Source organism: Pholcus phalangioides, unplaced genomic scaffold (genome assembly GCF_987345545.1).
Source record: "Pholcus phalangioides strain wild (caught in Gottingen) unplaced genomic scaffold, Ppha-v1.0 ptg000002l_1, whole genome shotgun sequence".
In the NCBI taxonomy this organism is placed as follows: domain Eukaryota; kingdom Metazoa; phylum Arthropoda; class Arachnida; order Araneae; family Pholcidae; genus Pholcus; species Pholcus phalangioides.
Window position 1 is genome coordinate 15,454,752 of NW_028301595.1, and position 14,824 is coordinate 15,469,575.

At 35.1% G+C, this 14,824-nt stretch overlaps 1 protein-coding gene across 2 annotated transcripts in view; it reads left to right on the forward strand.

Annotated features, from left to right (window-relative positions):
- LOC149089463 (uncharacterized) overlaps positions 1-14,824 on the forward strand; it is a 171,705-nt gene that overhangs the window by 97,177 nt on the left and 59,704 nt on the right. For both annotated transcript variants that reach the window (XM_089238742.1, XM_089238746.1), the window contains exons 20-24: positions 152-307; positions 506-631; positions 2,588-2,833; positions 4,043-4,784; positions 12,018-12,075. In XM_089238742.1, coding sequence (XP_089094868.1) covers positions 152-307; positions 506-631; positions 2,588-2,833; positions 4,043-4,784; positions 12,018-12,075 — 1,328 coding nt within the window. The remainder of the gene's footprint in view (positions 1-151; positions 308-505; positions 632-2,587; positions 2,834-4,042; positions 4,785-12,017; positions 12,076-14,824) is intronic.

A 14,824-nucleotide genomic window follows, 5' to 3' on the forward strand; every position in this document is an offset into this window, starting at 1 on the left:
CATAGACAGAAAATCCATTTTATATATATCAGTAAGAAAGATGTGTCATTAGTAAATCTCTCATGATAGCTAAAAGTGTTGAGTGCAAGTTTGTTTCGAGTCTACCAATACCTTGAACGTAATCATATATATTGGATAATATTTGTTCCAGAATGCTGAGCCTGACATGCCAGTGAGGAAAGATTTCTCAAAAGCCAAAGAAGGGGCTAGCTCATTGTTTCAAAAAGCTGTACCATATGATCATTTAAGTAAAATATCTACAGCTGAAGTCAACTTTGAAGAAAGTCTCTTGGATATAACTCAGAAGGTTAGTGAAATTACATTTACAATAATGATAAAATCTTATTCCGATTAAAAATATAAAAAGATCACTTATTGTGAAACTTGTGTTATTCTTTTATATGAAAAACAACTTTCTTTTCCTTGCATTATAGATTTTAAAGTGCCTGAAATAAATGAAATTTTTATTTATTTTTAGTCACAATGACTTTTGATCATTTTGCAGAATCAGAGAAAAAGTCAAGAGAAAACAAATAAATCAGGTTTCCTTGACAGTAGTATTGAGCCATTCTGTACACCTATCTGTGAGAGCACAAGATTAGAAAAAAATGTTGATGCTCTCTCTTATCAAGTGAGAAAATTTTTATTTTTGTAGTTCCCACTATCTGAAAATAAGTATTCTTGTGTGATCAAATTGACATATTGTTCATCATTAAGAGAGTCTGGCTTTTTCATCTAAGTTGAAACAAATATGGTGGCATTCTTCTAATCTAAGCCAGCAACAAAGCATGACTATGCAACAAACAACAAGTGTCTGGTATTGGGACATGGCAAATCCGAATCTGGAAAATACAGTAAAACTTCAGATTGCAATCTATTATATTTACACATTTTTTTTGCAAGACAAGCAAAAGTTTTCAATAAATATTTACTCAACTAGTTATGTCTCACAAAATAAGCAAAAATTTAAAAAAATATAAACAGATTTTGCCTTGATAAACAATATATTTCTAGCAGTACAACATATTATGTAATATTTATATTTTATCATAATTATTTTGGTTTTTTGTTGCTCTTATTGGGTTGCTGTATTTTTGATATAGTTTAGATATATATTCGAACTCCAAATTTTTTATGGGCTTCTTTTTCAGCCGCCTTGTTGGGCATTCTGTCTGTTGTGGTTTTTTTATTTGTATTTATTTGTAATAAAGGTTCCTAGATGGGCATTAATCTATTACTTATGCAGTGTATTCACATTGTCTGCTGAGTGTCACATGATCACAACTAAAAAGCAGACAGTTTGCTTTCTCATATTTTAAGCAAATCCATCTTAGGGCCATGCTCAAGCATTTTTTGAAGCTTTTTTTTTATCATTTTAAAGAAATACCAAATTAAAAAATATATTGTATGCATAACTATGTGTATTAATATAACCGCTCAATAGTTTAAGGCTTTGTTGTTTGATTTGGGCCCATTCATTATGACATCACTGACTACAGGAGTGGCATTCATAGCACAAGACAATGAAAGACTTGTGTCTCACCCTCTTGTGTAGGAATGCAATTTCGAATCAAAGCAAACCCTGCTCTTCTTTATCATTGCAGAAATACTTGAGCCTTCAATATGAAATAAGTAAATATACAGTAATTTAAAAGTAAATCAACCTGCATTTTTCCTTTCAAAAGGATCGTGGCTGGAATGAGTGTGGCTGCTCGTGGAACGAATCATTTGTGTTTACAATACGTCCTATGGGGGAAATTTTATTCAATATACGAGGGTTTCAGATTACAAGCATATTCACAGAATAAATTACGCTTGTGAATTGAAGTTCCACTGTATAAAGAATTTATGAAATTGGGCCTGTGCATTGTAAAGGCAATCCTTTGTCTTATGCACCAATAGTGTATTTAGTGGTTTTCATGTGCAGATGCATTTTCACCTGGCTATGACGCATAGCCTAGAATGTTTTGTCATATGTGCTTTATTCTAATATGAAGAAAAAATTTGGTGGGGAAGGTATAGTGTCTGCAATGAGACAGATGGAGATCAACAGAGCTCTGTTGGTCAGTGCTAAATCCAATTTTATCAATGTCTAAGTACACTTCCTGCTTTTTGCCTCCAATTGTCGATATCGCTAAACTTTTCTAGCGATCATTCTAGCATTTCATATTCTCCATTCATAATGTATATGAAAATGCACTGTATGTTTGAAATGTCGTACTGTATTCTGATTGCATACTTGCTCACAGATGCAGAATTATTTTGATGTATTTATTAATATTTTTTGTTTTTTTTGTTTATCTGTTTGTTCTGTCCTTGAAATTGCATTGTTGCAATTCACTCATCGATACTGTGTGTTCATCAGAATAGATCCACGGGCTCTCTTGATGAATTAGTTTCTTGCATTATTATGTACTATTTCATTATGTTAAATAAACTTTTAAAAAAAATGGTGCTGCTAATTTTGTAAATCTTGCATTTAAAAAATAATCTGGTATTTTTTCCTTTTGCTGTTATTTCATCCGAATATAAATTGGCTACGACATAGGGAGAAATACTCATTTTCAGTATTATTGTTTTCTTTCAGTCAAATAGGTCATCATCCTGTGAGAATGAGCTTGAAGTAAATCTCAGCAGCAGCAGTCTTCCAAGGCAACAGAAAATTTCTAAAAAGCTTGGGAAATCTGTTTTCCAAGCTTCTATAAGTTTTCAGAAATGTGATGTAGGGCAAGAAATTAGTGGCAAACAAATAAGTACTGAAGAGGAGGAGAATTCTTCCACTGGCAGAAATTTATCACAAAGTAGCAAGTATGTTATACAAAATCAGCCAGAGGTAACTGCATTGATTAAAATTTCTTTTTAACTATTAAAATACAGTTTCTTTTATCCTTAAGGACATAGCTACTAAATTTCAGCCTACATATGCATGCTATTGTAAAAGTCTGAAAAGCATTAAATCCTAGGTTTTACCTACATTGGTATTTTAATGATTCTAAGTTTAGTTAAAAATAACGAAAGTTTTTCTTTTTTTAGACAAATAATCTCACTTGAAAAAAAAACAAACTTACAAGACTATTTAAAATATACTGTGAATGATGGGTAAGGAGTATTGCAGCAGCAAGATATGCATAGTTGAGTCATATTATTGTGACTTCCTATTTTTACATCAACTGCATGTAGCTAATGAAATAAGGCAAGAGTTGCGAGTTTGCATCGTACAAATATGAAGTGATATGTGCTGTATAAAATGTAGCATGATTGCTGGCTCTCTAGCAGAGCACTGCAGTATGAAACTGAGTGGTTTATCTGTGAATTATTCTGTTGCAAAATGTTGTTTATGTGTACCATAATTAGATGAATGATACCAGAACAAAGTAAACTGGAAAATAGACAGCAGAGCTCTAAGTGCTGTTAATGAGAGAGAAAAAACTGATGTCTATATACTGAGATTTATGAAGGCAGACTCATGCATTACAGTTGAGAAATCCACTGTCCAAATGAAAATGGGCACTAGCTGACTTTTCTGTAAAATGTCAGCATAGTGAACTTCCCGTGTATATGATGCTGCAAAGTTGGTGGATTGTCACTCAACCAATCGTAACAAAATTTCTTTGTGCAAAGTTCAATTTGCAAGGTAGTACCAAAATTGAATCTCTTATTGGCAAAGGATTGTCTCATTGGAAGAGAGTCACATTCTACGCTATGCAGATATAACCCAATAAAGTATATTTGTACCAACTCAACAGCATATTTGCTTGTATTTGTCTTCTGATACTGGCAGATGCTGTCAAATCAGCTTTATATAAAAAGTTATGGCAAATCTAGAGAGATAATTCAGAGGTATATGAACAGTAGAGGTGAAATTCATCAACCACAAAATTAATCATTGATATCTGACTTGATAGGAGATGCTTACCACCACCTGCGAGGAGACTAATTGGGATTCTTTTAATTATTATATATTAAACAATCAAATTTTTTTTAAATCCATCATTGTTTTTTCTAATGTTTAGTTGAGTTTAATTTTCAATTTTAATTTCAGGAAAGTGCAACTATACACAATCCTGTTTTTGAAACTGTACCTTTGCCTGTTAATGATGAAATCTCAACTGGTAAAGTACAAACCCTCATGGGCCTTGATGAATCGAGTTTAAAATTAGCAGTTAACAGTGTACCTAATGTTATAAAAACAAGGTCCCATAAAGAATTGAGAGTTAAATCTGGTGGGTCCTCAAGCCAACAGATGAGAGCTGTGGATCCATGCATTGCTTTGTTACCAGAGGATCAGCCTGGTTCTAATGAAGCTCCCTCCAGGAGGGAAAACCTGGTACAAAAAGAGAAAAAAACATCCTTAGATGATAAGTCATGTGATAAATCTATTCAGAGAAAGATTTCTTTGCATGAAATTTCGGATACAAAAAGTACAGCAGACCATACTGAGATCAACCATATTGATGGCAATGCATTTTCTCAGCAAAGTACTGCAAGTAGAAACCTTACCAGGACAAGGAAACATTCCAGGCGATTGCTTTATAAACCTGATGCAGAACACATTTTGTCTATTAATGCAGACTCGCAGCCTGTTATGAAGCCTCCAATATCGTATGTTGCTGTGCCAGATTCTGGGAAAATAAAAATAAAAAGTCAGAAAAAAAGTTCACAAAACACCAGTACTGGAAGGAGAAAAAAAGTAACTAAGATTGTGTTTTCAGAGGATTCTGATGATGAACCACTGGTGCCTTATAAAACAACAAGAGTCGAAACAAAGGAACCTATAGCGAAAGGTATGAATAAACAATTAACTAAAAAAATATAAATATGAATGAGTACTTCTACCTATATTTCCATGTGAATTTTACTCTGGTATGCAGCAAGTTAGCAATATATATATATATATATATATGGAGTAAAACATATCCCAACAATGGCCACTAACAGGACCATGAAAATGTAGCTGCTATTGGGAATGAAAGTTTAAATTCTGAAGAAAAAAAATAATTAAAATTTGCGATCTATATAGAGAGTAAAATGGTAATCCATTCTGTAATTGATTATATTAAAATATATGATTGTATTGATAATATTTTAATAATTGATTTATCGATCTACAATGCTATTTTAGCACCCTAAAATTTAGACTTGCAGTACTGAGGTGTCAGTCATCATCATCATCAACCATTTTCAATCCACTGCTGGATGAAGGTCTCCTCTAAATTTACTGCTGATAACAACATCGTCTGCAAGACGCAAATGGTTGAGAAATTCTCCATTTATTTTAATTCCTTTTTTATCCTAATCCAGTTTTCTGAATACTTCTAAAACAGCGGTAAAGAGTTTTGGTGAGATAGTATCACCCTGTCTGACTCCTTTTCCAAGTTAAATCTTTGCTTTTCCTTTATCCAAACAAATCGCTTAGTTGCTTTGTCATATATTTTCTTGATGATATTGATGTAAGTCTTCTCTACCCCAATTACATCTAGAGCTTTAACAACAGCAGATGTGAAGACAGAGTCAAACGCTTTCTCAAAATCAATGAAGGCCATACACAATGGTAATTCGTATTCCTTGTGTCTCTCTATAAGTTCCCTGATTGTTTGGATGTGATCCATTGTACTGAATCCACTTCGAAATCCTGCCTGTTCTTTTGGTTGAACTTCGTCCAATTTGGATTCAAGCCAGTCAGCACTTTGATGAAGATTTTATAAATTACTGATAAGACATTGATTGGTCGATAGTTCTTAATATCCTCTTTTTCTCCCTTTTTGTAAATAAGAACCATCATTGCGATATTCCAATCTTCAGGCACATCCGATTTTGTGAGACAATTTGTGAACAAGGCGACTAGCATACTGGCAAATTCTTCTCCTTCTTTAATAATGTCTATTGAAATCCCATCTTCACCTGGGCATTTCCCTTTTTTCGTACATCTTATAGCCTTATAGACTTCCTCTTTCAGCACAGGTGCTACTTTTAAAAATTCGGCTCCATTTTCTTTTCTTCCTGCTCCCTTTCCTTTATTCCAATCCTGTTCTTCATGTTTGTATAGAGTATTATAAAATTCATCAACAATACTAATGATTTCATTTCCATCTTTTGTGATGGTTCCATCTTTCCTTTTTTAGTGCAAAAATTTCCTTTCTCCCTACACACAGTTTTTATTTTGCTGATTTTAAGCGCCTATTATTTTCCAATGCTTTCCTTATAATATCACAATTAAACTTTCTGACATCTTCTGTAATCCGCTTTCGTACTGTCCTGCAAAGTTCTGCATATTCCACTTTTGATTTAGGGTCATTCTTAATCTGAAATTCTCTGTGGTCTTTCATAAGTTTCTTTGTTTCTTCTGTTATTTTTTTCACCGGTTTGATTTCTTTTTCTCCAGCGACTTCTTTTACTACTTCTTTTAGGGTAGTGGTTAAAGTTTTGTTTATCATGGTGACATCTTGTTCATCATCAGTGGTGTTATATAGTAAATCAAATTGGTTCTTCAGCTCTAACTGGAATTTATATCAATGTTCTCAAAGCTTTACCATATCAATGACAGTTTTTCTATTTTTGTTAAGTTTCACTCTTTCCATTCTAGTGTTAAGTCTTATTCTACATCTAACCAGTTAATGATCACTTCCTGTATTGAATTTGTTGAGACACGGCAGTCTTGGATCATATGCTTCTTATTAGATAGGATGTAGTCGATTTCACTAGTTGCTCCAGTTGGGCTTCTCCAGGTCCACTTTCTTTTGGGATTCTTAAAAAATGAATTCATGATGCATAACTGTTCGCTCTCTGCAAATTCGATGAGTCGGTTTCCTGTGTCATTTCGTTCACGTTCACCATAACGATGACTTGCAACTGAGCTTTCACCATTTCTTCTCTCCAATTCTGGCATTGAAGTCACCCATTACTATTTTGATATGATGGTTTCCTTTACTATGCAGCTCGTCTAGTTCTTCATAAAAGCTTCTACTTCTTCAGAATAACTTGTTGTTGGTGCTTAGACTTGTATAATCTGTATCCGATATCTGCTTGACATTTGCATAACCAGCTTTACAACTCTATCAGATGTACTATCTAACTCAACTATGTGATCTTTCCACTTCTTATGAATGAGAAATCCTACTCCACTGGTTCTTCCATTATCTGTTCCTCTCTAGTAAAATACATGTCCACTGGCAAGTTCGATTTTCTCCTCTCCTTTTCTTCTTATTTCATAGATGCCTAAGATGTCCCAATTTATTCTTTCCAGTTCTTCCTCCAACTCCTTCAAATGATTTTCTGAAGAAAGATCGTCCATTATACGTGGCCAAGGTCATCATCTTATGGCAGCCTGGCCCAACCCCAGAGATTTTTAGCACCCTCTGTCTTCATGTCTTGCTGGTTGCTGCTGTAACCAGGGACACTCAGACTGCTGGGGACTGAGGGCCTTAGTTTATTGACAGAGCTCATATTTCTTTTTAGAGGGTTCTGGCCGTAATCCTCCACGCTGGCCAGTGCGGGTTGGAGGAAGCCCATCAACGTCCGTTCACCACGTGTTAAACATGGATACTTACAGGCTGCACCACGAGAAGGTGCGGATCAGACTTTAAGCCTCCACTTCTAGACAATTCTTTCAAGTCCTCATAATGAAGCAATTAAAGGGTCTTCTCCTAGTTAACAAGTAAAGACTATTCAACAGCCCAAGGTGTGTGTATATATATACAGAGTGTTCTGTTAATGGGCCGACAAACTCAGGGAGTTGTTAGTAGTCATCAAGAGGAACAAAAATTGCAATGGAACATGGAGTCGCTAACCAAGTTGAGAGGGTGAAAATCGCGAAAAACGTATGCACAGACTCTGAGTCCAGAGGAGATGAAAGGTGGATGTCAGTTGATCGCTGAATGCGTTCGTGGATTTGCTCACTATATCTGACAAAAGCAGCATCGTGAAACATATGTGCTGGGGTAAGATCACATGCTGCAGCCGATGTAAAGTAGTGCTATATTGCTGCAGGGTAGTAAGCATGTGTAGCAGTTAGTTTGTTGTCTGTTTCAATGCGTATTGTGATGGCTGACTACATGAATGAGGAATACGCTGATATGCATCTGATTTATGGTCGAGCAGATGGCAATAGGCACTTAGCACAGTGACGCTTGTGGACACAGTAGGGTCTCATAGATCGGATTGTCGTCGCTGCGGCAGACATGAAAAGCATACCTGGTATATTCGAACACGTTCGGGAATAGTTTTTACGTCGTTGTAGACTGTGCAATGACATCAGCGGCCGCCACTTCCAACAACTCTTATAATAATTAATCATACAAATCTTTTTGTGTAGTTATTATTACACTTTTTGGCGTTCCAGTATGACGTTGAAACCTGCATGTGTTTTTCGAGAATTTCACCTCTCAATAAGGTATATGACACCGTGTTCCTTTGTAATTTTTGTTCCCCCTGATGTCTACTAACAACCCTTTGAGTTTGTCTGCCCATTAACAGAACACCTCGTATAGAACACAATGAAACGACTTGTTGAAAAAAACTGATATGGACCAGCATAGTGCACCAGCAAATTCAGATGGTTATTTGTTCCCACCCACGAGATCAACTAGACCAGTGTTTCCCTAATAATATGCCTCGCCCCGCGAGCCGATGGAAAGATCTGGGGGGGGGGGGGACAATAGAAACTTTATGTTTAGTATAAGATCCTATGGGTTGGTGTGAGAGGGGGGGGGGGCGATGAGAAGAAAAATTTTTTTGGGGTGGGGGGGGGGGGTTGATGGGCCAATAAGTTTGGGAAACTATAAACTAGAGCATACATGCTTAACCCATTACGGCCAAAATGTCGGGTCAATCTCAAACTTAAATTTGTAGGAATGCACTAAGTGGCATTCAGATCGCTTAAGTGACACTTTTTTTCCTCTCCATTGACTTCAATATACCATTTGTACCCAGGAAAAAATCTTATTTTTTTCACCTATAGGGTTCAAAGGAGGGGAAAAACTACCTTTTGAAAATTATTTTCCTCATCACGTATGTTCATTTTTGCCCAACTCCATGTCCAAAGTGGCCGTTGTTCTAGGATCACCTGCAGTGTTAAGTCTATGGGATGTTTATCTTTCTGTTCCAACAGAATGTGGTAGTTATTCAGAGCATACTGTTGTTTGGAGGTGGCCGTTCGAGGAGATTTTACTGTACATAAAACGTCTATTCAATCTCTCAGAGCCATTTAACAAGTTCCGGTGGGGACTTCTGGTGTAATTTGCTAATATAATTCTTAATTTTAAATTGATGTACCAAAAATGCTGATATATTTATAAATTTATTTTTCAACATAACCACATTGACATGTGTACACTTTTTTCCTGCGTAATGACTTTTTTTTTCACATCTTAAAGAAGTTTGGGTTGGGTAGGGAAAAGCCATTATGTAAAAATTGTTATATTTTAGCATCTTTAACTAATTTAATTTTCAATAAATAAGTGGAAATGCTGTGGCTTTTTACTCTCTGCAGCTTTGTATAAGTCGTGTATGATTTTAATGCAAGAACAAAAAAACTAATTTGAATGAAACTAAATTTTGTGTACTCAACTTATCTTTTTATATTTTCTTTGGAAATTTTATGATATTACTGATTAAACAGACATTTTCCTAAAGTAAAAAATTATTTTTAACCGCATTCAAGGAAATACATGAAAAAATGTTCATTAAAATTTACTAAACTACAAAATTTCCACTTCAAACAGCTAAAACCACTTGTTTCAAAGCATTATGGAAAACACAACACACAGCCAAGTACTGTAAGATTTATTGAATTTTTTTGGTTCATCAGCCAAGTTTTTATTAGTTTCTTGTTATATTGTTTCAAGATAGATATGTATGTTCGTCTTTGAACAATATTTATTCTTTTACATGATGTTTTTCTTCTTAAATGGCTTATCATACTTATTTGGATAATTTAATTTCAGTTTGATTCATCAAAAGATATTATTAACTCTCTGTGGCCCATTCCCCCATAAAAACTTATTGGGTCATTCCATGTCAAATCACCCAGCCATGACACCCATAGTCTCAGATTTCAATGATTTTTTTTATTTGTTGCTTTTACCATTCTTATTAACCGTGTGTAATATTATTTGCATATCTCTAAAACTTTTTGAGAAAAAAAAAATGTTGAAATTTATCAAAAAATGATGCAGATGACTTTTCCGAGACCCAATTTTTAAGCGGCATTGTTTGAGAAAAAAAATAAATCATAACTTTTTAAATTTTCAATATATTCAAGTGAAGTATTCACTAAAGGGTTCACAAAAACATACAGAATATGAATAAAAATAATTCATATACTTAGATTTGAAATTTACATCCAAAAAAATTAATTATGTAAACTTTGTTTTTGTGGAATTTTTCGTTAGAAAAAACACAATTTTTCTAACGTATTTTTAGACCAGAGGAGAGCACAGCAGTTACCAAAACAACTTTTATTTTAAATTTCTCCTAAATATATGAAGTAAAATACTTGAGAAAAAAATAATGGTTTTTTGATTGTTAATATATTTATTCTGGCTCGCAACACAAAATTCATTGAAATAAGACGATCGCTCTGATTTAAAATCATTCAACTAGATATTGAAATGCTACCCATGATCCTGGATTCCAATTATTATTTTTTGTTTATTACTTCTATCATCCTTGTTGATCATGCAAAATTTCATGTAGGTATCTCAAACACTTTTTGAGAAAAAAAAATGGTTTTCTAACCCCACGAATGACGTCTCCAAGGCGAAGCAACATCCCGATTTCTGCCCTTATCTCCTTTTTCTGGTTTTTGACGTCATGAACTTTGATTTGCATATGAAGTTTTCTTCTTCCGTTTCCTGCTAGGCTTTAAATTATGGATGATTCATTTTATGTTACTTATCGGTATACATCTTTGCGTAATTTTGTTAAAACCATGTGCTCCCCTAATTGTTTTGAGCAGTGTATATTAACAGTCAAAAAACCATTATTTTTTTCTCCAGTATTTTACTTCATATATTTAGGAGAAATTTAAAATAAAAGTTGTTTTGGTAACTGCTGTGCTCTCCTCTGGTCTAAAAATATGTTAGAAAAATTGTTTTTTCTAACGAAAAATTCCACAAAAATAAAGCTTACATAATTTTTTTGCATGTATATTTCAAATGTAAGTGTATGAATTATTTTTATTCATATTCTGTATGTTTTTGTGAACACTTTAGTGAAAACTTCACTTGAATATATTGAAAATTGAAAAAGTTATGATTTATTTTTTTCCTCAAACAATGCCGCTTAAAAGTTGAGCCTCGGAAAAGGCATCTGCATCATTTTTTGCCAAATTTCAACATTTTTTATCTCAAAGTTTTAGAGATAGGCAAATAATATTTCACACGGTTAATACGGATGGTAAAAGCAACAAATAAAAAAAAATCATTGAAATCTGAGACTATAGGTGTGATTTTGGCATTTTGCTGGGTGATTTAAAATGGAATGACCCTATTGAAATTTTTTGTTGTTGAATAACGGGTGTGAATTGGTTCTATTAGAATATTTTTAATTGAAACAATACATCAACACAGCAATTTAATTAATTTGAGTGGTTTTTGAATTAGCTAAAATAGTTAATTAAGGGTAACAAATTGTCATGATTTTTATATTATCCATAAGCAGATCAAAACTTGCTTGGTGAAGTTGAATAGTTTTTGCAGTGAATTTATTTCCAATATCCTCAATTTGGTGAGAATTTATAAATTTATGAATATGTAAAATTTCAGCAGCTCTCAAAACCGACACTGACAAAGAATCAAGTCTTTATAGATGAAAAAGAATTGTACTTATATAGCTGTATTTTATATTGAAATGGCACTAAAAAGCATACTTTCTAAAATACCAAAAAAAATTGTGAAAATAAATTTGTATAATGGGTTTTTTTTCCTACCATGTATTTGCTGTGTATATTCAAATATGCACAGGACCATAAAGTGTTCCATGGCATCATCACTTATCTTGGCTGGATTTTTTATTTGCAGAAGTAGCTTGTGCTGCTGTGAAAGAATTATTGCAAAATGAAGATGCTGTAGCAAATAGGTAAATTTCAAGTATATGTAAGGGTGGATCAAATGAAAACAAAACAATTGTTTTAATTTGGTTTATTTTTTGTGTAGTGGCAAAACCTTGTGTAGAGGTAGAGCCGGAGATAATTAAAGCAACCCCTATATATTGTGTAATGGACTCGTAGCCGGTCAATTTGTCGCAATCAACTTGTCGCGCTCAACTCGTCGCGCATCAATTTGTCGCAGTGCCAATTCGTCGCGGTACAAATTCGTCGCAGAGCCAATTCGTCGCGATACAAATTCGTCGCGGTACAAATTCGTCGCGATACAAATTCGTCGCGGTACAAATTCGTCGCAGAGCCAATTCGTCGCGGTACAAATTCGTCGCAGAGCCAATTCGTCGCGGTACAAATTCGTCGCAGTGACAATTTGTCGTGTAACCAATTCGTCGGGACGTCAATTTATCGCAGAGTCAACTCGTCACGCGATCTGTATGTAGGTTTTTTTGTCTCATACGTGAAAAAATAAACATGAAGAAAAGTTTTTTTCCATCAAGAAATGCACACAGTTTACTAAATTTTTTTTTTTGTCATTTCGAAAAAAATCATCGAAATTACATCGAAATTAAAATTACAATTGATATTAATGTTTTATTATTTAATTATTGTAAATGTTAAAAAAATCATTTTTTCTATGATAAAATTTTAAAATTCTGTAAAAAAATGTCGGTGTTTATGATATTCCCCAAATTACAGTACAGCGGAGGCTGTCTTTAAGTGTAAACTTGTATCTGTCCCATGTGGAATCGAGACTCCCACCAACATTAACCACTACAGTATCTCCACAAGAACCTGAAATAATTAATAATTTAATTTAATTAATATTTCATTTTCACCGGATAAGCCACACTTGTCGCTTTCTCTCGAGATTTGCATTACTCGTAGCGAGGGGAGTTGGGGCGCACACCGAGATGATAAATTGCGATCACATACATTTTCAAAATTTAATTTGCACCGGATAAGTTGCTCAAGTTGAAAACTCAAAAAATCCAACCAATAAAGTTCATAGGTTACATTCGAGCAAATGCAACCGATAATCTTATTGGTTGAATTTTTCAAGTTTTATAAAAGGACTTTTAGAACACTTTCATAGTGTAATGCTAGCCTTAGATATATTGTCGGTAAAAAATTCCTCAAAGATGTATTCCCTACATGGCAGATACATATTCAATAGTGAATTAGGGCCATTCAAGTATTACGTGAGCAGATTTTCAGCCATTTTTGACCCCCTCCCCCTTGTCAGCAAAAATCAGCAAAACACTGACCCCCATCCCCTCCCCCGTCAGCAAAATTTCACCAGAAGCTTAGAATATTTCATATCTTCAAAAAGGGGTGGTTGATGACGTAAGCGACCTTCAACCCCCCCCCCCCCCGCCATCAAAAGTCAACAAATCCGAAACTCCCTCCCCGATCCTGACGTAATACTTGAATGACCCCTTAGGCAAATTGTGCTTTGGGATGGGCATTGATCCTAATTTATCATCTTGGTGTGTTCCCGCAACACCCCTCGCTGCGAGAAATGGAGATCCCGCCAGAAAGCGGGAGTGCGGCTTATACGGTGAAAATTTAATTTTGAAAATTTATTTTATCGTAATTTATCATCTTGGTGTGTTCGCCCAACGCCACTCGCTGTGAGAAATGGAGATCCCGCCAGAAAGCGGGAGTGCGGCTTATACGGTGAAAATTTAATTTTGAAAATTTATTTTATCGTAATTTATCATCTTGGTGTGTTCGCCCAACGCCACTCGCTGCGAGAAATGGAGATCCCGCCAGAAAGCGGGAGTGCGGCTTATACGGTGAAAATTTAATTTTGAAAATTTATTTTATCGTAATTTATCATCTTGGTGTGTTCGCCCAACGCCACTCGCTGTGAGAAATGGAGATCCCGCCAGAAAGCGGGAGTGCGGCTTATACGGTGAAAATTTAATTTTGAAAATTTATTTTATCGTAATTTATCATCTTGGTGTGTTCGCCCAACGCCACTCGCTGCGAGAAATGGAGATCCCGCCAGAAAGCGGGAGTGCGGCTTATACGGTGAAAATTTAATTTTGAAAATTTATTTTATCGTAATTTATCATCTTGGTGTGTTCGCCCAACGCCACTCGCTGTGAGAAATGGAGATCCCGCCAGAAAGCGGGAGTGCGGCTTATACAGTGAAAATTTAATTTTGAAAATTTATTTGATCGGCGTACTGACTCTGCGACAAATTTGTACCGCGACGAACTGATTCTGCGACAAATTCGTACCGCGACGAACTGATTCTGCGACAAATTTGTACCGCGACGAACTGACTCTGCGACAAATTTGTACCGCGACGAAATGAGTCTGCGACAAATTTTCACCGCGACGAACTGACTCTGCGACAAATTTGTACCGCGACGAACTGACTCTGCGACAAATTTGTACCGCGACGAGTTTGTAGCACGACGAATTGACGCTGCGACAAATTGATTGCGACGAATTGTCGTGCGACAAGTTGATCGCGACGAATTGTCGTGCGACAAGTTGATCGCGACGAATTGACCTAGACCCGTAATGGACTGGAGTCTTAGTTAGTCACACGAAATCTTGTGATATTTGCTGGTGGTCAGCCAACGGTATTGTCCAACAGGCAATCATTGTTTTTTCATCTGCATCTGTGGAATGTTTATGAGTAAAGAAGAGCAACGTGGTATTATTCATACTGTTGTGGCAAAAGGAGTTGGAGGTTTCAAAGTGCATCTG